Source organism: Mustelus asterias, chromosome 12, assembly GCF_964213995.1.
Source record: "Mustelus asterias chromosome 12, sMusAst1.hap1.1, whole genome shotgun sequence".
NCBI classification, from domain to species: domain Eukaryota; kingdom Metazoa; phylum Chordata; class Chondrichthyes; order Carcharhiniformes; family Triakidae; genus Mustelus; species Mustelus asterias.
The window spans coordinates 103,230,080-103,255,053 of record NC_135812.1 but is presented as its reverse complement, the minus strand read 5'-3'; the positions used below and the strand labels follow the sequence as shown (position 1 = coordinate 103,255,053).

General features: G+C 41.6%; 1 protein-coding gene across 3 annotated transcripts in view; it reads left to right on the top strand.

Annotated features, from left to right (window-relative positions):
- smurf2 (SMAD specific E3 ubiquitin protein ligase 2) overlaps nt 1-24,974 on the top strand; it is a 210,842-nt gene that overhangs the window by 91,282 nt on the left and 94,586 nt on the right. For 2 of the 3 annotated variants that reach the window (XM_078225768.1, XM_078225766.1), the window contains exons 2-3: nt 12,549-12,587; nt 24,010-24,118. In XM_078225768.1, the coding sequence (XP_078081894.1) occupies nt 12,549-12,587; nt 24,010-24,118 (148 nt within the window). The remainder of the gene's footprint in view (nt 1-12,548; nt 12,588-24,009; nt 24,119-24,974) is intronic. The other variant, XM_078225767.1, reaches the window with a different exon arrangement.

Sequence of the window (24,974 nt, the reverse complement as noted above, 5' to 3'; positions counted from 1 at the left end):
GAATGTATGATTTAGAATCTGGTGTCCAGTGTACATTTTGATAATGTGTTGTAGGGATGTTGAGAGCTGAAGTTTTGTCAACAGACAATGAATGGTCAGTAAATTTTGAGAAGAATGGGATAACATTCTTTGAGTTCCAATGTTTATTTTGATTTGATTTATTATTATTGTCACATGTATTAACATACAGTAAAAAATATTGTTTCTCGTGCGCTATACAGACAAAACACACCGTTCACAGAAAGAAACGAGAGTGTAGAATGTAGTGTTACAGTCATAGCTAGGGTGTAAAGAAAGATCAACTTAATGCAAGGTAAGTCCATTCAAAAGCCTGACAGTAGCAGGGAAGAAGCTGTTCTTGAGTCGGTTGGTACGTGACCTCAGACTTTTGTATCTTTTTCCCAAAGGAAGAAAGTGGAAGAGAGAATGTCCGGGGTGCGTGGGGTCTTAATTATACTGGCTGCTTTGCCGAGGCAGTGGGAAGTGTAGGCAAAGTCAATGGATGGGAGGCTGGTTTGTGTGATGGATTGGGCTACATTCATGACCTTTTGTACTTCCTTGCGCTCTTGGGCAGAGTTATGTTCCATGGAGTGGTAATCTTTACCATTTTAGACACATGGTAGCACACAGTGGTTTCTACCTCAGCTGCAGAAGCCATCTACCAAAAGCCTGGTGCTTCCGGAGCTAGACAATCCATGAGTGTACTTCCCTCATTTATTGTTTTTGGATTATTGATGCAAGATATTTTGAGCCATATCAAGAGAAACATGATTGACAGAAGCCTAAAGGCTCATCATACCTAGAAGATGATGTATCGTGACAGTAGAAATGTTGCTTGGCAAATACAATTTTTAAGTTTTTAATAATAGAGTCAATTTACAATGACTTATGGAAGAAAGATGTGGTCAGAATCATTGGATATTTAAAAAAATAGCATTGTGAACTTAATTTACTTTCTGAATTTTCTTAACAATCAAAATGTGGAGAAAGGAATTGAAGTTAACTTCATGGACAGAGGGTCTAACTTACAGTCCAGTATGTAAAGAATTTGGTTTAACATAAAGCAATACAGCTGTCTTTGAGTTTGTTCAATTTTACAAAATAAGGATTTATTACCTTTTGAGAACCTGAGTTGATATATTGCCATTTGTGCAACTAATTTGTTGTATTCACTGTGGAATATTGTACTTCTTCAAAGTGCTCCTAAGAGGGAAAGCTGTGCATTTTTTTTTGCTGATAGTGTACTGACTTTTCCAGTACAAGAATGCAGACTGTTGCCGCCTTGCTGCATTATCCAGGGCAGGCATATAATCAAGTAATTGACTTGACAATAGTTTGTTTTACTGCTTTTAAAAAGTTCCAAAACAATTAGTGTAAGGATAAAATTGAGTTTGACTTGAAGACGTGGCATCAAAGTTAAACCAACTTTGCAAATATAGAGTCTAAAGAGAAAACGTTCATTAATGCAGTGCCTATTACAGCCATAGGACATCAGTATAACAGTGACTACATTTTAAAACTAATGAATTAATTTTAAGTGTTAAATTAATGTGATTATGAGCTGCATGGAGTGAAAAGAAGAAAGTGATTTTTCAGGTTAAATTGTGTGTCATTTGTTATTCTTTGGTAGTATGTGCTATGTTTTCTTGCTATAAAATGACGATAAAAGTAAATTCTATTTCAGTTTCTTTAATTTTCACAACTGTACTTGGGTTAAATCATTTAGCTGTTGCATCTTTAGAACAATAGGACTACATATCAAATATTTAATTTGCTCATGGTTGGTGGGCATCACTTAGATGGACAGTATTGCTCATCCTTAATTGACCCTGAGATTGAACTCTGGAGTGCATGTGGTTTAGGTACATCTGCAGTTAAGGAGGGAGTTCGAAGATTCCAGGTTTTTGAACCAGCAACAGTGAGGGAATGGCAATATAGTTCCAGACTAAGGTGAAGTGTGACTTGGAAGGAAATTTGGTGGTGGTGATGTTCCCATGCGCCTGCTGCCTTTGTTCTTGTAGTCAGTGGAGATTATGGGTTTGGAAGACCCTATCAAAGGAGCCTTGAAACATTTCTCCAGTGCATCTTGTAAATGGCCTACTTAGCAGCCATGCTGTGATTGTGGTGGAGGAAGCCTATGTTTAAGGTGTCTAATGGGTTTCCAATCAATTGGACTGCTTTGAAACATAGAAAATAGATGCAGGAGTAGGCTGTTTGGCCCTTTGCACCTGCATCACCATCCAGTATGATTATGGCTGATCATGCACTTTCAGTGTCCCACTCCCGCTTTCTCTCCAGGCTCCCCAGGGTAGTGTGCAAGGCCCAATCACCTTCAACTGCTTCACCAGTGATCTTCCCTCCATCATAAAATCAGAAGTGGGAATCATAGAACCCCTACAGTGCAGAAGGAGGCCATTTGGCCCATTAACTCTGCACTGGCTCTCTGAAAGAGCATCTTTACCCAGGCCCACCTTCCTGCCCCATCCCTTTAATCCCACGCATTTGTCATGGTTAATCCATTTAACCTATACATTTTTGGACTGTGGGATGAAACCGGAGAACCCAGAGGAAACCCACACAGAGACAGGAAGAACGTGCAAACTCCACACAGTCACCTTGGTCTCTGATGCTGTAAGGCAATAGTGCTGTGGCACCCCAGTTTGCTGATGGTTTGTGTGGTTAAATTTGAAACTCCTTTTTGTGCATAGGACAGGTTTGAACAAGTTCCCACATTATTGGGTAGATTCCAGAGTTGTAGCTGTATTGGAACTACTTGGCTAGGAGCACAACTAGTCTTGGAGCACATCTTCAGCACTATACTCATGATGTTTTCAGAGCCCATACCCGTTGCAGTATCCAGTGCACTCAGTCATTTCTTTCTCATGTGGAGTGAATTGAATTGGCTGAAGACTGATACGTAGACCTTGGGAGGAAGCCAATATGTATAATCTACTCGTCATTTCTGGATGAAGATGGTTGCAAATGCTTTAGCTTTGTCTTTTGTGGTTCACAAAAGAGGTGGAATGTCTTGTGAAAAGGAAGAGGGAAGCTTATGTAGGGATGAGGAAACAAGGTTCAGATGGCTCGATTGAGGGTTACAAGTTAGCAAGGAATGAGCTGAAAAAGGGGCTGAGGAGAGCTAGGAGGGGACATGAGAAGTCCTTGGCGGGTCGGATCAAGGAAAACCCCAAGGCTTTTTACTCTTATGTGAGGAATAAAAGAATGACCAGGGTGAGGTTAGGGCCGGTCAAGGACAGTGGTGGGAACTTGTGTATGGAATCAGTAGAGATAGGCGAGGTGATGAATGAATACTTTTCTTCAGTGTTCACCAAGGAGAGGGGCCATGTTTTTCAGGAAGAGAAGGTGTTACAGGCTAATAGGCTGGAGGAAATAGATGTTCGGAGGGAGGATGTATTGGCAGTTTTGAATAAACTGAAGGTCGATAAGTCCCCTGGGCCTGATGAAATGTATCCTAGGATTCTTTGGGAGGCGAGGGATGAGATTGCAGAGCCTTTGGCTTTGATCTTTGGGTCCTCGCTGTCCACGGGGATGGTGCCAGAGGACTGGAGAGTGGCAAATGTTGTTCCTCTGTTTAAGAAAGGGAATAGAAATGACCCTGGTAATTATAGACCGGTTAGTCTGACTTCGGTGGTTGGTAAATTGATGGAAAAGGTCCTTAGGGATGGGATTTACGACCATTTAGAAAGATGCGGATTAATCAGGGATAGTCAGCACGGATTTGTGAAGGGCAAATCGTGCCTCACAAATTTGATAGAATTTTTTGAGGAGGTAACTAGGTGTGTTGATGAAGGTAGGGCGGTTGATGTCATATACATGGATTTTAGTAAGACGTTTGATAAGGTCCCCCATGGTCGGCTTATGATGAAAGTAAGGAGGTGTGCGATAGAGGGAAAGTTGGCCGATTGGATAGGTAACTGGCTATCTGATCGAAGACAGAGGGTGGTGGTGGATGGAAAATTTTCGGACTGGAGGCAGGTTGCTAGCGGAGTGCCGCAGGGATCGGTGCTTGGTCCTCTGCTCTTTGTGATTTTTATTAATGATTTAGAGGAGGGGGCTGAAGGGTGGATCAGTAAATTTACTGATGACACCAAGATTGGTGGAGTAGTGGATGAGGTGGAGGGCTGTTGTAGGCTGCAAAGAGACATAGATAGGATGCAAAGCTGGGCTGAAAAATGGCAAATGGAGTTTAACCCTGATAAATGTGAGGTGATTCATTTTGGTAGGACAAATTTAAATGTGGATTACAGGGTCAAAGGTAGGGTTCTGAAGACTGTGGAGGAACAGAGAGATCTTGGGGTCCATATCCACAGATCTCTAAAGGTTGCCACTCAAGTGGATAGAGCTGTGAAGAAGGCATATAGTGTGTTAGCTTTTATTAACAGGGGGTTGGAGTTTAATAGCCGTGGGGTTATGCTGCAACTGTACAGGACCTTGGTGAGACCGCATTTGGAATATTGCGTGCAGTTCTGGTCACCTCACTATAAGAAGGATGTGGAAGCGCTGGAAAGAGTGCAGAGGAGATTTACCAGGATGCTGCCTGGTTTGGAGTGTCGGTCTTATGAGGAAAGGTTGAGGGAGCTGGGGCTGTTCTCTCTGGAGCGGAGGAGATTGAGGGGAGACTTAATAGAGGTTTATAAAATGATGAAGGGGATAGATCGAGTGAACGTTCAAAGACTATTTCCTCGGGTGGATGGAGCTATTACAAGGGGGCATAACTATAGGGTTCATGGTGGGAGATATAGGAAGGATATCAGAGGTAGGTTCTTCACGCAGAGAGTGGTTGGGGTGTGGAATGGACTGCCTGCAGTGATAGTGGAGTCAGACACTTTAGGAACATTTAAGCGGTTATTGGATAGGCACATGGAGCACACCAGGATGGTAGGGAGTGGGATAGCTTGATCTTGGTTTCAGATGAAGGTCGGCACAACATCGTGGGCCGAAGGGCCTGTTCTGTGCTGTACTGTTCTATGTTCTATGTTTTGTACTCATGCTAGGCTTTGTCAACATTGAGGATGGTGATGTTATGGAGCTGCCTCCTCCTATTAATTGTTTAATTGTCCACCATCATTTATAACTGTGACAGGACTGCAGAGCTTTCAACTAATCTGTATTAAGGGACAGTGTTGTTCTGTTTATTGCATGTTGCTTCCATAGCATGCATAGTCCTATGTTGTAACTTCACCAGATTGGCACATCCATTTTTCTTAATTCTTAGTGCTGCTCCTGACATGCTGTCCTGTACTCATTAACTCCGGGTTGGCCGCCTGGCTTGATGGTAATGGTAAAGGGAGGGAAATACCGGGCCATGAGGTTAGAGTCTGTGGTGGAATACAATTCTACAGTTGCTGATGGCAAGTCCAGTTTTGAACTGCTAATGTGTTCTGAATCTGTCCCATTTAACATGGTGGTATTGTGACTCAACATGATGGAGGGTGTCCTTAGTGTGAAAACAGGACTTGGTCTCCACAAGGATTGTGAAGTAGTCACTTCCATAATACTGTCAAGAGCTATGTTGTGAACAAACAGAATTAAAAGGATAATAGCCAGAAGAACACATTAGTGGCAATAGAGTCGAATGGTATAGGTTGAATGCAGAAGTGCCAGTCTGGCTCAGTTGGTACCACGGTTTCCTTGGAACCTGAAGATGGTAAGATGAAACCCCACTAAGATTTGAACACACAATTTGTCTGACACTACAGTCTAATGGTACTGGAAAAATGCTACATTGTCAAAAGTGCTTCCCTTTAAGTGAGATGTTAAAGCAACAAATACATCCAGACTGGGTGATACACATAGTCATTCTTTGGAAGTTATTATAATCTGGCACCATATTAGAGGAATCATCAGCAGAGGTCAAACTTTCCCTCATCTCAGATGTTGCTCATACTTCAAGAATAAGTAAAAATAAGTTGTGCAATGTTGTGCCCGATCTAAGTCTAATTGGAACGATAGGAAGCAGAAGTGTGCAAAACAAATGGTCACCATGAACCATGGAATGGGAGGGTGCAAATTTGATTTTTCTCCGTTCTGTCCTGATCGAGTAGATTGCAATTGCTCTGCCTTCGAGATCTAGATAGCCAGATTATAGGTTTTATACACCTCCTGGTGGTTGGCCTAAGAGTAGAAGTAGCTAGTATTCTGATAAAAGGTGAACTGTTCATTCTGTCATCTGTGGCACAGGAGAGCATATGAAGGGGATGAAGTGAGGAATATTTGAAAGATAAAAATTTGCCCTTAGTTTATAAAACCTGGATTTCAGATCAGCTTTGCATGGCTAGGGTATATTAGCAGTCAGTTGATCAATTGACAGCATGATTTTAAAAGTTTTACTATGTTTAGTCTAAATCATTGCAATATCACATTACATTTAGCTGTTCTTAACCAATTCCATTATTTTTGTGTATAGTTTCTAGCTACAGCAGCCCACACTGATCCCATATTTTCATCAGAATCTGTATGTTTGAATGATTTTTAGAATTAAATTTGTTGAATCTTAAATAATTCATCTCTGTAATTTTTCTCTCCCATAAGGACACTGTCTAGCCAGAGGATCTATCCCAGACTCTGTCCAAGATAATTTCTCTTTACTTGTATCTGAGAGACTATTAATGCACTATATAGACCTGACTGGGTTCCTTTGATCAAGCAGTACTTACAAAGAGTGAACAAAATGCTTGGCACACATCAGCTTTTAAGGGAAAAAATCATTACCTACATATCCTTTAAGTTCCGTCTCAGTGGCAGTCTTTATTATTTTGCATAAATATGTACTTACCAAGTTATTTATTGTGCATTCATTGATCTGTATACACTAATGGACACCAAAATAATTTGAGTAAGACAGCGGGAAAGATCAAAATGTGAAACGACCCCCTCAGCAAACTTGCTGGATCTTCATAAAGTGCAGATGCTTAAACCATAAGGATCTCTGGTCTCTACTCATTTGCAGAGTACTGTGCACTAATATCTTACAACTCATCCTATACCATAGAATCGACAGTGCAGAAGGAGGCCATTTGATCCATCGAGCCTGCACCGACAACAATCTCACTCTGGTCCTATCCCTGTAACCCCACATATTTACCGTCCTAATCCCTGTGACACTAAGGGGCAATTTATCATAGCCAATCAATCTAACCCTCACATCTTTGGAGTGTGAGAGGAAACTGGAGCACCTGGAGGAAAGCCACACGGACACGGGGAGAACAAGCAAACTCCACACAGGCAGTGACCCGAGGCTGGAATCGAACCCTGGTCCCTGGTACTGAGAGGCAGCAGTGCTAACCACTTTGCCACTGTGCTGCCCAGTCTTGTCGATACCCAGTTTAACACAAAAATGTGTATAATCTCATACACCCTGATCAACTCAACTCGACTCTGGCTTGCAGCCCTGGGCAACATGAGGGACAAAGCTCCTGGAGAAGGTTCACATGAATCCCAACCTGCACAAGAATGTTACCAATCCACCCGCTCGCTTTCTATCGTGCCAGCCTGTATGGTTAAGACCACTGCGCCAAGGAATAACAGCAGAAGCCCCATGGCGGCAGGAATGAAACTAACACACCACCACTAAAAACCACTCCCTCATCACAAACCCCACAGCTCGGCCACCCTGCTTCAACTAGCCATGCCAACATTGGACACTCCTTGGCTGTTTCTGCACTGACCAAGGTCTTTGGCAAATCAGCACAAGTGCGGCCTTGCAGTGAACCCAAACTGCAGCTGTGGTGCACCCTAACCGATGATGTATAGCATTGAAGACTGCCTCTTGACAAAATTCCGCAGAGGGCTCGGAGAGCTCCACTGTGGGAGCTATTTCCTGGCTTTGTGATTACTGTGCATGCTTAAAAAAAATGATCTGTACTTGGCAGTTAACTGGTATGTTTGTCAAATTATCTTCTGTTTTTATTTCCTATCATCCATACACGAAGGGCAAATATAATGATTCCTCGCTTGTTTACCAAAGCATTAGGAAAATAGAACATTGGCTTGATATCTCTGTTCCTTTTAATTCATTCCCTCCAAGAAAAAAAAAGTTTGTTCAACCTCCAAAATGGAATTTTTTTTCTATTTGAATGGTGTTTGGGAGTCTGTCATGATGAGAAAAAACAAAATTCACCCGATTATGAATGCTGGTATTGATGTTTATGACCTTTATGGTTTGGGGTTGCAGGATTTGACCACTGAAATTACTGTACCAGTCTGTCAGGGTTTTGTGTATTGTTTGTCATTCAAAATTGGGTGAGATGTGGTTTGGTAGCAGTGATGTCCTGAATTTCTATTCAGACAACCTGAACACCACCCAATAATAACTTTGTTGAGGTCAGCCTACCCTCTGTTTTTATAGCTTCCAGCTTGGTGTTAAGAGTGCAGCATCTCTGAGGGGAATGGTGAAATGTAATAATTAGAGGGAAGAGCTGTCCTGCAAAGTAGGCCACAAGATGGGAATTTTTTGAAGTAGCTTTGAAGCTAGCCCTGGAACCCATTATGGTCCCTATGTTTTTGCCCCTCAGAAACATTATGTTGATCCAGAAATTTTGATAAATTATATCAAAATGGACAGGAAAAGATGTATTGCTTGTTTTTCATGGGATGTGGTCATTGCTATTGCTCATCCCTAATTTCCCTTGAACTGAGCAGCTTATTAGGCGACTGCAGAGGGCAGTTAAGAGTTAACCACATTGCGATGGGTCTGGAGTCATGTCGGCAATGGATGATAATTCTGTGGTCACAATTACTGAAACTAGCTTATATTACAGATTTGTTAATGGAACCTAAATTCCACCAGCTCCTTGGTGGGATTTGAATCCATGTCCCTTGAGTATTAGCATGGGTCTCTGAATTACTAGTCTAGCACGCCACCGTTCTTCCACCTCCTCCCCCAAACCCAGATACTTAAAATTAATATTCAAAATTTTAAGCCGAATTTTAATGGTGAATCGAGGTTAAAATCACCTTTTGTCCATTATACAATATGTTTAAGAGTGCTAGGTAAACAGGGAAGGATAAATGGAATACAAGGATATGTTGTGGGTGTTAGATGAAGGTGACTTATGTGGTGTATAAATTTGGGCCCTATTTCTGTAAATGCAAATCAAAAATTGCATTTTCTAATTGCACATGTTACAGCCCTGAGGACGCGATGTTGAGTTTGCCAACTTTAGATTTTGATCTTTCTCCTCCATCTTAAACCCCCCCCCCCTTTTCCTTTTTAAATATTCCATATATGTATTGCCTCAATGCCAAGTACCCCCTCCCCCTCTCTCACCAGACCAGCTGTCGTTTGTTCTTAAAGTTGTTACTTTTTGTTGCAATTTCTTTTGCTCTATCATTCTCCCTCCTTTCAGTTCCGATGAAGCATCTTTGAGTTGAAACAAGATGCTGGGCAAACCCGCTGAGTCTTTTCAGCATCCTCTATTTTTGTTTCAAATATCAGGTCCACCGATTAATTGTTACTAGATAAGTTGTTTTCTTGTCGCAGGATTTCCTTGTATTTATGGAGTGCGCTCTATGATTCGTACATATGAAGTGAAAGATTCGAAAAAAAAACACCAAGGCCATCCATGTTGGCCATCCATACCAGAAATGCTAACTCTTTGGAGAGGCAAAAAACACTTGAAAATTCCTCCCTGAATCATTAATCGAACAAATTCTTGCATTTTTCCCCAATGAATCACTGGGCCAGAGTTGTCCAATAAAAATTGTTGACTAACCACGAGTGTGGCTACCACGACGCTGTGTTAACTACATGCATTAATTTATATATTAATTAAAATATCAGACACAATACAAATAAAAGTCGTGCAGATATATTTCCTAAAGATCTACCCCCATTCAACTCTTTCAAAGTTTGGATCTCTGCAATGAATTTATCAGGAGCTGCATATCTTGCTACAGCTTCTAGGTTAATGCCCAAATTTGTGATATTTTGATTTTTAGATTGATTACTTCAAATGTTGACTTGTACGAGACTTGCTGCTGCTTGCCATTCTGGTTTGGTTGGATATTGCTCGTCATTTGCCATGTACTTGGGGCATTACTTGTTATTAGTTGGATTTAATTTCCACAGCTACCCTGGAGCGGTTATTTTGATTGTTTGAGCTGGTCAGTGAGTGTCCCTTTCCATACAATGGTTGTGATGTTTCAATACCATCTTAGCAGATTGCTAATAAGCAGTAACCAAGGAAGAAACCATTTTAGCAACAATTGGAGTAAAATTGAAGTACGTATGTAAATGTCGTCATAGTTCCAGAGGACCATAGGTAGCTCCCCCCCCCTTTTGAGAAGAGAGCTGACTGATGGTGATTTAACCAGAGGGTCAAGACACTTCAGACGTGGGGCAGTGTTGAGAAAGCAGGGTCTTTATGTATAGCCTCAGCCAGTACAGAAATTGAACCCACGCTGTTGGCATTACTCCGCATCATGAACCAGCCCACTTCATATGAATGTATTTGTTGAATATGATTGATGTTATGGACGAGGTTCTCCGGCCTCCCAGCTGCAAGTTTCTCACTGGCGGGAGGTGGTGCTTTGTTTGCTAGTGGTGGGCTCCTCTGTCAGTGGGATCAGAGAATCCTACCGGCGTGAACGGCTGGAGATTTTTGGCCTCCATGTCTTATTATTGCCTATTACTTGTATTGTAAATTTAGTTAAGTTGCATCTGGATTTTCAATTCAATCTGGCTAGTGGCTAAAGTATTGGAAAGTACTGCATGAGGCATAATTGAACTAACCCATCTCCCACTGCCATACCCCACAGGTTCTAGATTATGCAAAACCTAAAATATATTTCTAGAAGCGTCAAATTGGTGGACTGGACTTTGAAATTGCATAAAATGTACTATAAACTGAAAGAACCGCATATATCACAATTTACACTAAATTGTAAGACGGTTTAATTCTATACAGAATTTCTCTGCTTATTTTTCTTCCACTTCAGTGTTGTTTTATTCCATGCTACTCCACCCCAACCATTTCTTGACAGATTGGGCACCTTGTATTCAGCTCCAGAGTGGCTTTAAAGTCCAAGTTTTACGTGGCTTGAATGATATGCTCAGGCTTCCACAGCCAGACAAGCTGAAAAGTCATTGTACAGTGGTTGTAAAAGTGTAATTTGCTTAATTAGCCTGATAGGTTATACTATTTAACATTAGCTTATCCATGAATCCTGGGCTTCCCTCAGGGTGCATCAACCCCCAAGATATTTTAGGTTTTATCTCGCAGATAGGTGCAATAGCCAACTATGTGCAAAATGCTAAGTCAGAATTTGTGTTAATTGTCTGTTATGCTTGATTAACCATTGACATCTTATTATGACAAATTAATAAAATGTTGAAGCATTGCAAATAAATTCAATTTGATTTCTTTAAGTTTTTAAAGTTACCAGTAATTACTGATTTGTGGAATGTTAATGAAATCTAACATAGATGAGTCCTTTGTGTTTATGCCTGCTAAATGTGAGAAATGTTGAGATAGGAGCTCCGTTTATTTCCTTTGCATCTATATTTAATGCAAAGAGTCTTGAGTTTCACTAATCCTGGGCTAGAATTTGTACATACCATTGGGAAATTCTGATTGGCTGGTTAGGGTGATGGAAACTGATAAATTGATCCACTATGGGATGCTTTCTCAATATCACTCTGTGTACAATATCATGAATGAACTAATGCATTGAAACTCTATGTTTAATAGACAATTAAGAGAGCTGACATTGCAAAACTGAAATCTTGTTTATGCGCTGACAGTTTAAGAGGTTAGCTTGTTTAAGTTGAGGTGTGGTGTCATTGGCTGGAGAAGTACACATCAGTACTTAATGGCACTATCAAAGCATACGGCATTGATATCAATACTCTGACCACCCATGCTTTGTGAATTCTCAGCTATTCGGCAGAAACTTATTCCTTTGAGGTTTGGGACTCTCGTAGCCATATAATCAGTAGTTCTTATTTCTAACTTTTATTCTTTTAAAATGCACATTCATTCTTTGAGTGATTCAGAATTGAATTCCATTTGGCATCTTGTATCTAACTGATCACTGCTGTACCTAAATAAACATCTCATTGTTGCTATTTGATCCTTCTGTGAATTAGAGAATGGATGTTTCGTTTTAAGTAAGATGCTTAAATATTTTTAAAAGGAAATGGTTAAATGGATGCAGCATTATTCCAAATTGTAAGGATATCCACATCAGTTTATAAAGCGCAGCCAGGATTTTCCAGTGCTGTGGTAACTAGACTACTGGTACTGATGTAATAGCGATCCAAGATGGGTTTATATTTAACTTGATTTCAGTGTAATATATATCAGTTACATAGATTCCGTCCAGTGTTATAACATTTGTCATAGGGCATTCTTTCTTCGTGATGATTTCAGATTAATTTTTGTGCTTTTCTTACCCGATGACTGATTCGAATGAGTTGTATTGTTTAAATTAACGTTAATCAAAATACTTGGACATTTTATTAAGTTACTGGAATCAAAAATGTTTCGGACTTCAAGTAATTTTTTTTCCTTTTTTTAAATTTCTAGTATTATGTGCTAAGAATTTGGTGAAGAAAGACTTCTTCCGTAAGTATTCCAGCTGCATGTTACTAGACAAGACTATCTTAGCATTATTAACACTAACACTGAAATAATGCACCTTAACATTTTTACTTATCATTCTGTTAGGTAGTAGAATGTAGATTTGGAAGAAACGCTTGGCTGAAAGCAGATGTATATATGGCATCATATATAGAGCATCAGTTATGTTCAGGCATATGAAAGATGAGACATTTATAAAATGGATTTCATACATTATAGCATTACAAGAACTTATTCAAATTAGTAGTATTCAAAGAATTTCTAATGAGAGTTTAGAACAACAAAGAACAGTACAGCACAGGAATGGGCCCTTCGGCCCTCCAAACCTGCGCTGGTCACGTTTACCTAAATGGACCAACCTTTTATACCCCTCTATTCCCCGTTTGTTCATATGTCCATCAAGGTAAGTCTTAAATGTGGCTAACGTAACTGTCTCAACCACCTTTATTGGCAGTGCATTCCAGACCCCCACCACCCTCTGTGTAAAAACAAAAACATCCCCCCACACATCTCCACTGAACCTTTCCCTCCCCTTATCTTGAACTTATAATTGTCATTTCTGCCCTGAAAAAGAGCTTCCAACTGTTCACCCTAACTATACCTCTCATAATTTTATAAACTTTTATCAGGTCGCCCCTCAGTCTCCGTCTTTCCAGGGAGAACAATCCCAGTTTATTCAATCTCTCCTCATAGCTAATACCAGGCAACATCCTGGTAAACTTTTTCTGTATTCTCTCCAAAGCCTCCACATCCTTCTGGTAGTGTTGTGACCAGAATTGGACATCGTATTCTAAATGTGGACTAACCAACGTTTTATAAAACTGTCACATAATTTGCCAACTTTTATACTTGATGCCATTTGCTTTCTTCACCACCTTTTCCACCTGTGCTGCCATTTTTAAGGACCTGTGGGCCTGTACTCCCAGATCTCTCTGGGTGTCCATGCTCCTGATTGTTCTGCCATTTATTTTATAGCTCCCACCTGAATTGGATCTACCAAAATGCATCACCTCGCATTTGTCTGCCATTTCTCTGCCCAATTTTCCAGTCTATCTATATCCTGCTGTATTCTCTGACAATCTTCATCACTATCCGCAACTCCGCCAATCTTAGTATCATCGACAAACTTGCTACGTTTTCTGCCAAATCTCAGAAAAATACCCTTCCACCGCTACTCTGTCTTCTATGGCCAAGCCAATTCTGAATCCAATTTGGGTGCAACTGAACCGTTCAGAATAACTTCACATTACTAATATGGATGCGTAGACTGTATGCTAGCGCTAGAGTTGCTTGGAGCTATATTTTTCAATTTCTGTTTGTTACCCTATCCTGGTCTTCTCTTATTTACTCCTGCCTTTAAATTTGCTGATGACACCAAGATTGGTGGAGTGGTGGATGAGGTGGAGGGCTGTTGTAGGCTGCAAAGAGACATAGATAGGATGCAAAGCTGGGCTGAAAAATGGCAAATGGAGTTTAACCCTGATAAATGTGAGGTGATTCATTTTGGTAGGACTAATTTAAATGTGGATTACAGGGTCAAAGGTAGGGTTCTGAAGACTGTGGAGGAACAGAGAGATCTTGGGGTCCATATCCACAGATCTCTAAAGGTTGCCACTCAAGTGGATAGAGCTGTGAAGAAGGCCTATAGTGTTTTAGCTTTTATTAACAGGGGGTTTGAGTTTAAGAGCCGTGGGGTTATGCTGCAACTGTACAGGACCTTGGTGAGACCACATTTGGAATATTGTGTGCAGTTCTGGTCACCTCACTATAAGGAGGATGTGGAAGCGCTGGAAAGAGTGCAGAGGAGATTTACCAGGATGCTGCCTGGTTTGGAGGGTGGGTCTTATGAGGAAAGGTTGAGGGAGCTAGGGCTGTTCTCTCTGGAGCGGAGGAGGCTGAGGGGAGACTTAATAGAGGTTTATAAAATGATGAAGGGGATAGATAGAGTGAACGTTCAAAGACTATTTCCTCGGGTGGATGGAGCTATTACAAGGGGGCATAACTATAGGGTTCGTGGTGGGAGATATAGGAAGGATATCAGAGGTAGGTTCTTTACGCAGAGAGTGGTTGGGGTGTGGAATGGTCTGCCTGCAGTGATAGTGGAGTCAGACAACTTTAGGAACATCTAAGCGGTTATTGGATAGGCACATGGAGCACACCAGGATGATAGGGAGTGGGATAGCTTGATCTTGGTTTCAGATAAAGCTCGGCACAACATCGTGGGCCGGAGGGCCGGTTCTGTTCTGTGCTGTACTGTTCTATGCCTTCTCCACCACTGATAGCTCTCTTGAAGTACATACAATTAGTGACCCTGACTTGCTAACCGTGATATGGTTCCAAAGGTACTGGCAGCCCTCCACTGGCATGGTCTAGTTGACATTCAAGTATGAACTTTGACAATGAGTATTAGTGGACTATTGATATGTAGGGGCACATTGCATCCCAGCCCTCTGCTACATTCAGTGATTCATACAAGCACCACAGTCGGAGATATTGGAGAATAATGAGATATCTTATCTTTATTCAGCCCAGCCAAGGGATTGTATTACCTGTTATAGCAATGCATTGCCAGTTAATGGCTGCTAATTCAGCACAAACCAGACTTGAACTTGGGACCCACCTAGTCTCTACAACTGGGTTGCATACAACATCAAGTAATTGGCATAAACCAGTATATTTTCTATAGAGGTCAGAATCAGTGAACCAAGTGGCATATTTTGGAATGAAGTATTCGTACCAGCATCTCATTTCCCAAACCAGCATAACTTGTTATTGCCATCCTCACTAACCTTTAGGGATTTATCATTTGAGACCCTATAGGGAAATTTTACCTGATTATCTCACCTCTTTCTGTGCTGTGCAACACAGATGTGATCAAGAATTTAGCAGTGAGTGCACTATCCTATCTTCCTTGTTGGTATGACGATTATCAATTATAATTACTAGAAGTTGTTGAGTTCTTAGAGCATCATTCAGTACAAAACTTCAAGTTCTACGATAGTTAAGTTAAAGCCAATGTTACACACTTAGGTTTTTGCATTTTAATATTTAAAGGACAAGAACATTACTCTTAAAAATATTCCATCTGGTGTGTATTTGGTGGAAAAAATATAAAAAGGGTTTACATTATTTGGTGTAAAATGCTCCTTTATGACCAACAAAATTCTCTTCTAGTTTATTTGGTTGTTTGCACTGCTCATGCATGACAACGTGGCTAGGACTGAAGTTCTTAATTCCTATAATCTTTATTAGTAAAAAGAATTGGCACCAAATGATTGAAGAGAAATATATCTCGAGTTCAATGGTGGAATTGTTTTCATGCATTTGGTGAGAATGCAGCAACTTGCTTTTTATAAAGCACCTATAATGTGGTAAAAGTTCCATGGTGCATCACACGAGTGTACTCAGACATGATTTGGACTTTCAAAAAGGAAATGTTAGTGCAGAAGAGAGAATTTAAGATCTAGGCAGCTGAAGGCATGGCTGCCAGTGGTGGAGTGAAAAAATTGTGGGTGCAAAAGAGGTCAGTTGAAGGAACCCAAAATTCTTGGAAAGTTGTGGGGCTAGGTGAAGCTACAGAAATGGGGAAGAGTGAAACCATTGAGGGTCCAAAGATGTGCAAGTTAGGTGGATTGGCCATGCTAAATGTCCCAAGGTGTATAGGTTAGAGGGGTTAGTGGGCTAAATGTGTGGGGTTATGGGGATTGGGCCTGGGTAAGATGCTCTGTCGGAGAGTTGCTGCAGACATGTGCACTGTGGGAATTCTATGATTTGAATGCAAGAATGAGAAAAAATGAAAACAATTTTTTTCCCATGTATAATATAAATGATCCTTTATGATCAAGTAAATCTTCTAGTTTATTTTGTTGGTTGCACTGTTCATGCATGACATTAAACATGCTGAGCATGGAGAGAAAAGAGCTGACATTGAGTCCAGATGACCTTTAAAAGGGTCATCTGGACTCGAAACGTTAGCTCTTTGTTCTCCTTAGATGCTGCCAGACCTGCTGAGATTTTCCAGCGTTTTCTCTTTTGGTTTCAGATTCCAGCATCCGCAGTAATTTGCTCTTATGCTGAGCGTGGAATGAGGGATGAATGAGATGGAGTAAATTAGGATGCCGGCAGCAGAATTTTGGGCAAACATTAATTGAGGGTGGCAGATGGGATGTTGGCCAGGAAGTGACCATGGCATGGATTATATTTGCCACAGCAGATGGGCTGAGGCAGGGATGGAGATGTGCAAGTATCACAGAAGTGGAAGTAGTTGGCCTTCAACATGCTCAGTATCACCTGCTTGATTCCTTGCACCCAGTTACAAGAAAAACATGCATTTGTGATACGAAACATTGAGGCTGGCTAATGAGTATACCGTGGTGAAAAGAATAGCAAATCTAGCTCAACTAATGGTTATTGTTTAAAACAAACACCCTACCGAGAACTGTTTTTATTCACTTTATCTTGTTCCCCTGCCCTTCTGCCTGTTCAAGCCTTGCGTCTCCTCGTAAAGATACACCATTCCATTGCTGAAGGAGGTATATAGGTGATCTTATCCCAGGCATCTCTGTCTGCTTGGAGATATGTAAGAAAAGCCTGACGAGACAAGTCTGTTGACTCTTCTGTCTCGAGCTTTGCTGTCTTTATGCTGAACCTGCATATGACTACCAACTCAATATTTAAAACAGCTTTTAATAGGGGTCTGTGAGGAAGTGATGAACCATATTGGAGACCAGTTGAGTTGACCTCTTAAAGAGAAAAAAGTTAAAGTTAATGCTCACCATTAGTGTCACTGTTATGAATAGTTGGCTGGGCCTCAGCAAACAGTGAGAAACCAGTGCCCATGGAGCCCACACCACGAAGGGAGCCTGTACCATCAGGAGAGGAGGTACGAGTCAAAAATGGGGTCCTGGGGAGGAATCATGATATTTATGAGAATCAGGTGGATGACTTCAGCTCCTACCTATAAACTGGAAAAGTGTCTTTCAGATGTTTTGGCACTTCAATCTGTTCTTATAAAATTCCAAAACTCCAAAGTATTTCCTATTTTTATATTTCAGCTTATTTTACATCCTAATATAGCCTGGTTTGTAAGCTATTAAGTCCTCATACAGGAAGAGAAATGTTCCCGAACTGCACAGTTAAATAGCATGGAATAACTTCCTGACTGTTAATAATTCTCTTTTCTTTTAAACTTTTAGCTGTTACACAGATGTTTCTTCTCCCCCTGCATCACCCCCCCCCCCTCCCCCAATAGCTCGATTCCACTACTAAGCATGCTTAGCAACTGGAATTTGCCAGGTTTTTAGCAGTCAGTATATATTGTAGACTAAATTTGAATCTGACCGCATCTTCAAGATTTAGTACAAGCACAGACCAATGTGGACATCCTGTAGTTGTAACCTAAACTCTGGAATTTTTCTGCCTCACCCGCCCGAGGCTCGGAAGATCCCGCCGCGGCCATTCTGCGAGCCTCGCCGGCCCTGATTTCCGGGGCGGGTGTGCCAGTAAAATTCCGGCCAAAGTTTCTGAGCCATACACCCTCGGAGCCAGTGATCAGCAAAATCTTCCCCTTTTCCCTCATCGCCCCATTAAAAAATTAAGCTTTGCTTACTAGAGACTCTCAGTTATAACACTCTCTCTCACACACTGTCCCTCAGTATAAGACTCTCAGTTCTAACACTCTCTCACACACACACTGTCCCTCAGTATAAGACTCTGTTATAACACTCTCTCTCACACACACTGTCACTCAGTATAAGACTCAGTTATAACACTCTCTCTCACACACTGTCCCTCAGTATAAGACTAAGTACAGATTTTTAATCTCCAATCTGAGTAATAACTATTGCTAAGCACCTGATTTAATTAATAGATTTTCTTTAAAACCAACTTTTTCCTAATCAGTCTTTTCATATTTTAGGTTTTAACTTCATTCCATGCCTCATTCTGTGCTCTGTATAAAAAAATGTGATTTGATTATTAGTTGGCTGAGTCATGTTGGCTGTCACTTTATAATATGATTGGTTGTTTACTCAACTTGATGACATCACTGTAACTCATGCTGGGAGGCCCCATAAAACTATGCCACAGTCAATTGTGAGTCAACCGTGATAAGAGTTCTTGCCACAAAAATTGCAAGATCTCTCAGCAAAGCCTCCTTCGAGATCACCAGCAAGTAGCCTTGTTTTGCCACTGACAATAAAATTCAGGCCATTACAAAATGAATAGGAAAGGGAAATGTATATTGGCACAGGAGACTTGAAAAATATAATGAATTAGGAGTGCTGTATAAATTGGATTGAATGATATATAGATGGAGTGGCACATAATTAAATGTGCTGCCCTAACCTGATGGAGTTATGTATGGCACAGTTACGTTCATGTCCATAATTGTACATCAGGGCCATTGGGTATCTTTAAGTCTTATTTCTTGGTAATGATTGAATTGATATCCAAGGTATTGAGAAGGCAGATCCTGAGATGCTAAGAAATAAATCCTACGCAAATAGGAAAAAAGATGAGAAATTAATAGAGAATAAGGCACTCTGGTATATTTTTGAGATCTGGGGTGTGGGGGTGGGAGGAGGTGATATTGATTCCCAGCTCCTTTACTTCATAAAAGTGAACTACATAGAGCAGAAGATAATTGACCTTGATCAACATGTGGGTCATGGCTTTGGTCATTGAACAGCACCATTTCTCTTTGTTCAGAATTTGTGTTACTCACAAAATATAGATGTGTAGCGATGACCAGAATATATATCATGTTGCAATTTAGATATTAAAGGACAAGCACATTTTGCAGTTTGATTTAATTAAAGGAGACCGTAGGATTTCAAATGGAGAAAAATAAAGCAGCTGAGGTGAAAAGCACACGTGATTTGGTCCAAGATGTAGCAGTCTCCCTTGGTTGAAATGTAATTGGAACGGAAAAGCATGTCATTTACCTGCTGTGTGAGTAGCACTGGGCAAGAAGAGGACCCAAAGAAAACAGAGGCCAGAGAATTGTGCATCTTCTCAACCCACTGTCTTTCTTTGCAGCAAATGAGATAGGGACTACAATGCCAGAAATGGGGCTTCTGAGTCACATTAGGCAATGCTTAACACAGTTGACCACCGCGCTGCAAATCATCATCTTACAAGAAGGAAAGCTGCCTGCAAGGCATACAAAATAACAACTTTTTTGAGATTTGAGTTGGAGGAAACTTTTTCCAACAGGATTAGTAATGCAGGGCTGGGTGTGACTTTAACTTCCTATGTCAGTGATGTGAGTTACTGTAAAATATTCTGGCCAATGCATTCCTAAATATCCTCAATATTTTCTGACATTAATTTTTATTTCTTAAATTACTATGACACTTTCTCCTCAGCTCCTCTTTACTAATTGACATATTTTAGTTCAATTTTGTAATTAACTATATCCAGAGTATTCTAAGAAATACTTCCCTATTTGTTATTGGAGAAAGTGAGTTGTATGTTATACCTCTTGGAACAATGTGCTGTTAAAACTACAGCAAAAATGTGGCCCAAATTCCATGATCCTAGTACAGTATTACTTGACAGAAAAAGGCAATTGTTTTATATGTTTCAAAAAATATTTTTTGATATAGTTTTTCCTTTGGTTCTGCAGATTGTTCATTTACTTTTTTAACCTTGTTGTCATTACACATCTCCAGTTCTTCCTAATGGTTTTCATGAAAGAATAAACCTCCAATTTGGATCAGTTACATACTGTGTCTCATAATGCACTGGTTTAAAAATGCTGACTATTGCTTCAATATTTATAGCATTAATGGTTTAAAAAGGTCCTTTCACTGTTTCTGAGAAAAATGATTGAATCCCATCTTAGGAGTGAAACGACTGCCCTAACAATACTAACTCTTGGAAGTGGATGTTTCAAGGATGAAGGGCATGGGGAGGTCAAAGTAGGGCAGGATTATAAAACTTTGAAGTGAACATAGAACATAGAAAGCCACAGCACAAACAGGCCCTTCGGCCCACAAGTTGCGCTGATCATATCCCTACCTCTAGGCCTATCTATAGCCCTCAATCCCATTAAATCCCATGTACTCATCCAGAAGTCTCTTAAAAGACCCCAACGAGTTTGCCTCCACCACCACCGACGTCAGCCGATTCCACTCACCCACCACCCTCTGAGTGAAAAACTTACCCCTGACATCTCCTCTGTACCTACCCCCCCAGCACCTTAAACCTGTGTCCTCTCGTAGCAACCATTTCAGCCCTTGGAAATAGCCTCTGAGAGTCTACCCTATCCAGACCTCTCAACATCTTGTAAACCTCTATCAGGTCACCTCTCATCCTTCGTCTCTCCAGGGAGAAGAGACCAAGCTCCCTCAACCTATCCTCATAAGGCATGCCCCCCAATCCAGGCAACATCCTTGTAAATCTCCTCTGCACCCTTTCAATGGCTTCAACATCTTTCCTGTAATGAGGTGACCAGAACTGCGCGCAGTACTCCAAGTGGGGTCTAACCAGGGTCCTATAAAGCTGCAGCATTATCTCCCGACTCCTAAACTCAATCCCTCGATTAATGAAGGCCAGTACGCCGTACGCCTTCTTGACCGCATCCTCCACCTGCGAGGCTGATTTAAGAGTCCTATGGACCCGGACCCCAAGGTTCTTCTGATCCTCTACACTGCTAAGAATGGTACCCTTCATGTTATACTGCTGCTTCATCCCATTGGATCTGCCAAAATGGATCACCACACACTTATCCGGGTTGAAGTCCATCTGCCACTTCTCCGCCCAGTCTTGCATTCTATCTATGTCTCGCTGCAACTTCTGACATCCCTCCAAACTATCCACAACACCACCTACCTTGGTGTCGTCAGCAAACTTACCAACCCATCCCTCCACTTCCTCATCCAGGTCATTTATGAAAATGACAAACAGCAAGGGTCCCAGAACAGATCCCTGGGGCACTCCACTGGTCACTGACCTCCATGCAGAGAAAGACTCCTCCACAGCCACTCTCTGCCTTCTGCAGGCAAGCCAGTTCTGGATCCACAAGGCAACAGCCCCTTGGATCCCATGCCCTCTTACTTTCTCAAGAAGTCTTGCATGGGGGACCTTATCGAACCCCTTGCTGAAGTCCATATAGACCACATCCACCGCTCTTCCTTCGTCAATGTGTTTGGTCACATTTTCAAAGAACTCAACCAGGCTCGTAAGGCACGACCTGCCCTTGACAAAGCCGTGCTGACTACTTTTGATCATACGAAACTTCTCTAGATGATCATAAATCCTGTCTCTCAGGATCCTCTCCATCAACTTACCAACCACTGAGGTTAGACTCACCGGTCGGTAATTTCCCGGGCTGTCCCTGTTCCCTTTCTTGAATATAGGGACCACATCTGCAATCCTCCAATCCTCCGGAACCTCTCCCGTCTCCATCGACGATGCAAAGATCATCGCCAAAGGCTCCGCAATCTCCTCCCTCGCCTCCCACAGTAACCTGGGGTACATCCCATCCGGTCCCGGCGACTTACCAACCTTGATGCCATTCAATAGTTCCAACACATCCTCTTTCTTTATGTCCACATGCTCGATCCTTTCTGTCCACCGCAAACCAGCAGTACAACCACCCAGATCCCTTTCCACCGTGAATAAAGTATTCATTAAGCACCTCCGCCATTTCTAACGGTTCCGCACAAACTTTTCCCCCTTCACCTTTTAAGGGTCCTATGCCTTCACATCTCATCCTTTTACTCTTGACATATTTGTAGAAAGCCTTGGGATTCTCCTTAATCTTACCCGCCAAGGTCTTCTCATGACCCCTTCTCGCTCTCCTAATTTCCTTCTTAAGCTCCTTCCTACATCCCGTATACTCCTCTAAATCCTTAACACTTCCTAGCTCTCTGAACCTTCTGTACGCCTCTCTTTTCTTATTCACCAGGTTCATCACAACCTTCGTGCACCACGGTTCCCGTACCCTACCAACACCCCCCTGTCTCATCGGAACGTTGTCATGCAGAGCTCCAGACAAACATTCCTTGAAAATCCTCCACTTTCCTTCGGTACTTTTCCCCAAGAATGCCTCCTTCCAATTTACCCGTCTAATTTCCTCCCTGATGACACTGTATTTCCCTTTACTCCAGAGAAACACTTTCCTAGCCTGCCTGATCCTATCTCTTTCCAATGCTATCGTGAAGGAGATAGAATTATGATCGCTATCCCCAAGATGCTCACCCACCGAGAGATCCTCCACCTGTCCAGGTTCATTAGCCAGCACCAGATCAAGTACAGCCTCTCCTCTAGTAGGCTTATCCACATACTGTGTCAGAAAACTCTCCTGGACACACCTAACAAACTCCTCTCCATCCAAACCCCTAGCCCTAGGGATATTCCAATCTATGTTTGGGAAATTAAAATCTCCCATCACGACAACTCTGCTATTCCTACATCTCTCCAGGATCTGTTTCCCCATCTGCTCCTCAACATCTCTGTTACTATTGGGCGGCCTATAGAAAACACCCAGCAAAGTTACCGACCCCTTCCTGTTCCTAACCTCCACCCACAGAGACTCCGTAGTCAATCCCTCCACGGCGTCCACCTTCTCTACAGCCGTGACACTATCCCTGATCAACAGTGCCACTCCCCCCCCTCTCTTGCCTCCCTCCCTGTCCTTCCTGAAACATCTAAAACCCGGCACCTGAAGCACCCAGTCCTGTCCCTGAGACATCCAAGTCTCCGTAATGGCCACCACATCACAATTCGAAGCAGCAATCCACGCTCTAAGCTCATCCACTTTATTCACTACACTCCTGGCATTAAAATAGACACATCTCAGACCTTCAGCCTGAGCACTTCCCTTCTCCATCACTCGTCTAACCTCCCTCTTACCCTGTCTACATTCCTTATCTATTTGCGAGCTAACCTCCTCGCTCTCAGTCCCCTCATTTCGAAATGTAGTATGTAGATATTCTCTCGTGCTTGTCTTTCGGACTTGCTCTTTATCCCATCACCATTATTGCTTCCTTTGTTCTGGCCCTGCTGTGGTTTCCTTGTGCATTTTATTAGGTAATGAACTGCACACTAATAGTCTCATGTTTTACTGAGATTTCTATTTGGTGGACTTTCTTTGCTGCCCAACTGAAGTAGTTACCAGACCTTTGCCAATTGTGTGTGTGTGTTGGGACTATTGCAGCAATAACCACTGCCGTTTGGAAAGGAGGGTGAATTTGAGGGTGAGGGGAGAAGACTGTTTTCTTTGAAAATATCTTTGTAAAGAATTGTGCAATTTGTATACAATATTGTTAAAATATCATTCCAGTGTTTAACATTCTAAGAACAAACGCAAGTGTCTCTTTTATAGTGATCCTTTTCAGCCAGAAAATAAAGATAGCATTATAACTGAACAAGATGTCCCACTGTTTTTGTTTCCCTTTAGGACTCCCTGATCCTTTTGCAAAGGTGGTAGTAGATGGGTCAGGGCAGTGCCATTCTACGGACACAGTAAAGAACACCCTAGATCCAAAGTGGAATCAGCATTATGATCTGTGAGTATTTGATTAAATTTCAATGATTATTGCTAGAATGAAAAGTACAATATAATGCAGCCAGGTCAAATGTTTAGAAACAGTGTGAAAATGTTTTCTCGTGAAAGCGAGGTTTGACAGGTTATTGCAGTCTAAGAAGTTTGATTTTGTCTCCCTGTTTTTTTTTATTTTCATGGTGGCCACCCAGTCGTCATGTGCCTTGACAAACACTTATCGTACCCCTAATTACACTTGAGAAGATGGTGATGAACTGTCTTCATAAATTGCCACAGTCCATGTGTTGTGGGTACGACCAGTGCTGTTAGTATGTGCTTACCTGATGTTCATGTCCTGGAAGAAATTAAGCTTTATAATCAGCCCCAAAGTATCTTGAAAAGGGCTGAATATCAGTTTGAGCATTGAGAATTATTATTTACATCTATCATAATCGCGGTTATTTTGTTTGAATGTTTGTTTGAGGTGACAAGAATGATTGATTGACGAGGGAAAGGCTGTAGATGTTGTCTACATGGACTTTAGTAAGGCATTTGACAAGGTCCCTCATGACAGTTGGTACAAAAGGTCAAGTGTCATTGGATCCGGAGTGTGCTGACTAGATGGATACAGAACTGGCTTGGTCATAAGCCAGAGAAAGAGTACTTTTCAGAATGGAGATCAGTAACTAGGGGTTTAACAAAGAAGAACAGTACAGCACAGGAATAGGCACTTCTGCCCACTACGTCTGTGCCAACACAGATCCCCCTCTAATCTAATATTTTCTTGCCCCTACATGGTCCATATCCCTCTAATCCCTGCCTATTCATGTATCTATCCAGCTGTCTCTTGTTATAGAATCTGCTTCCACCACCAGCTCCAG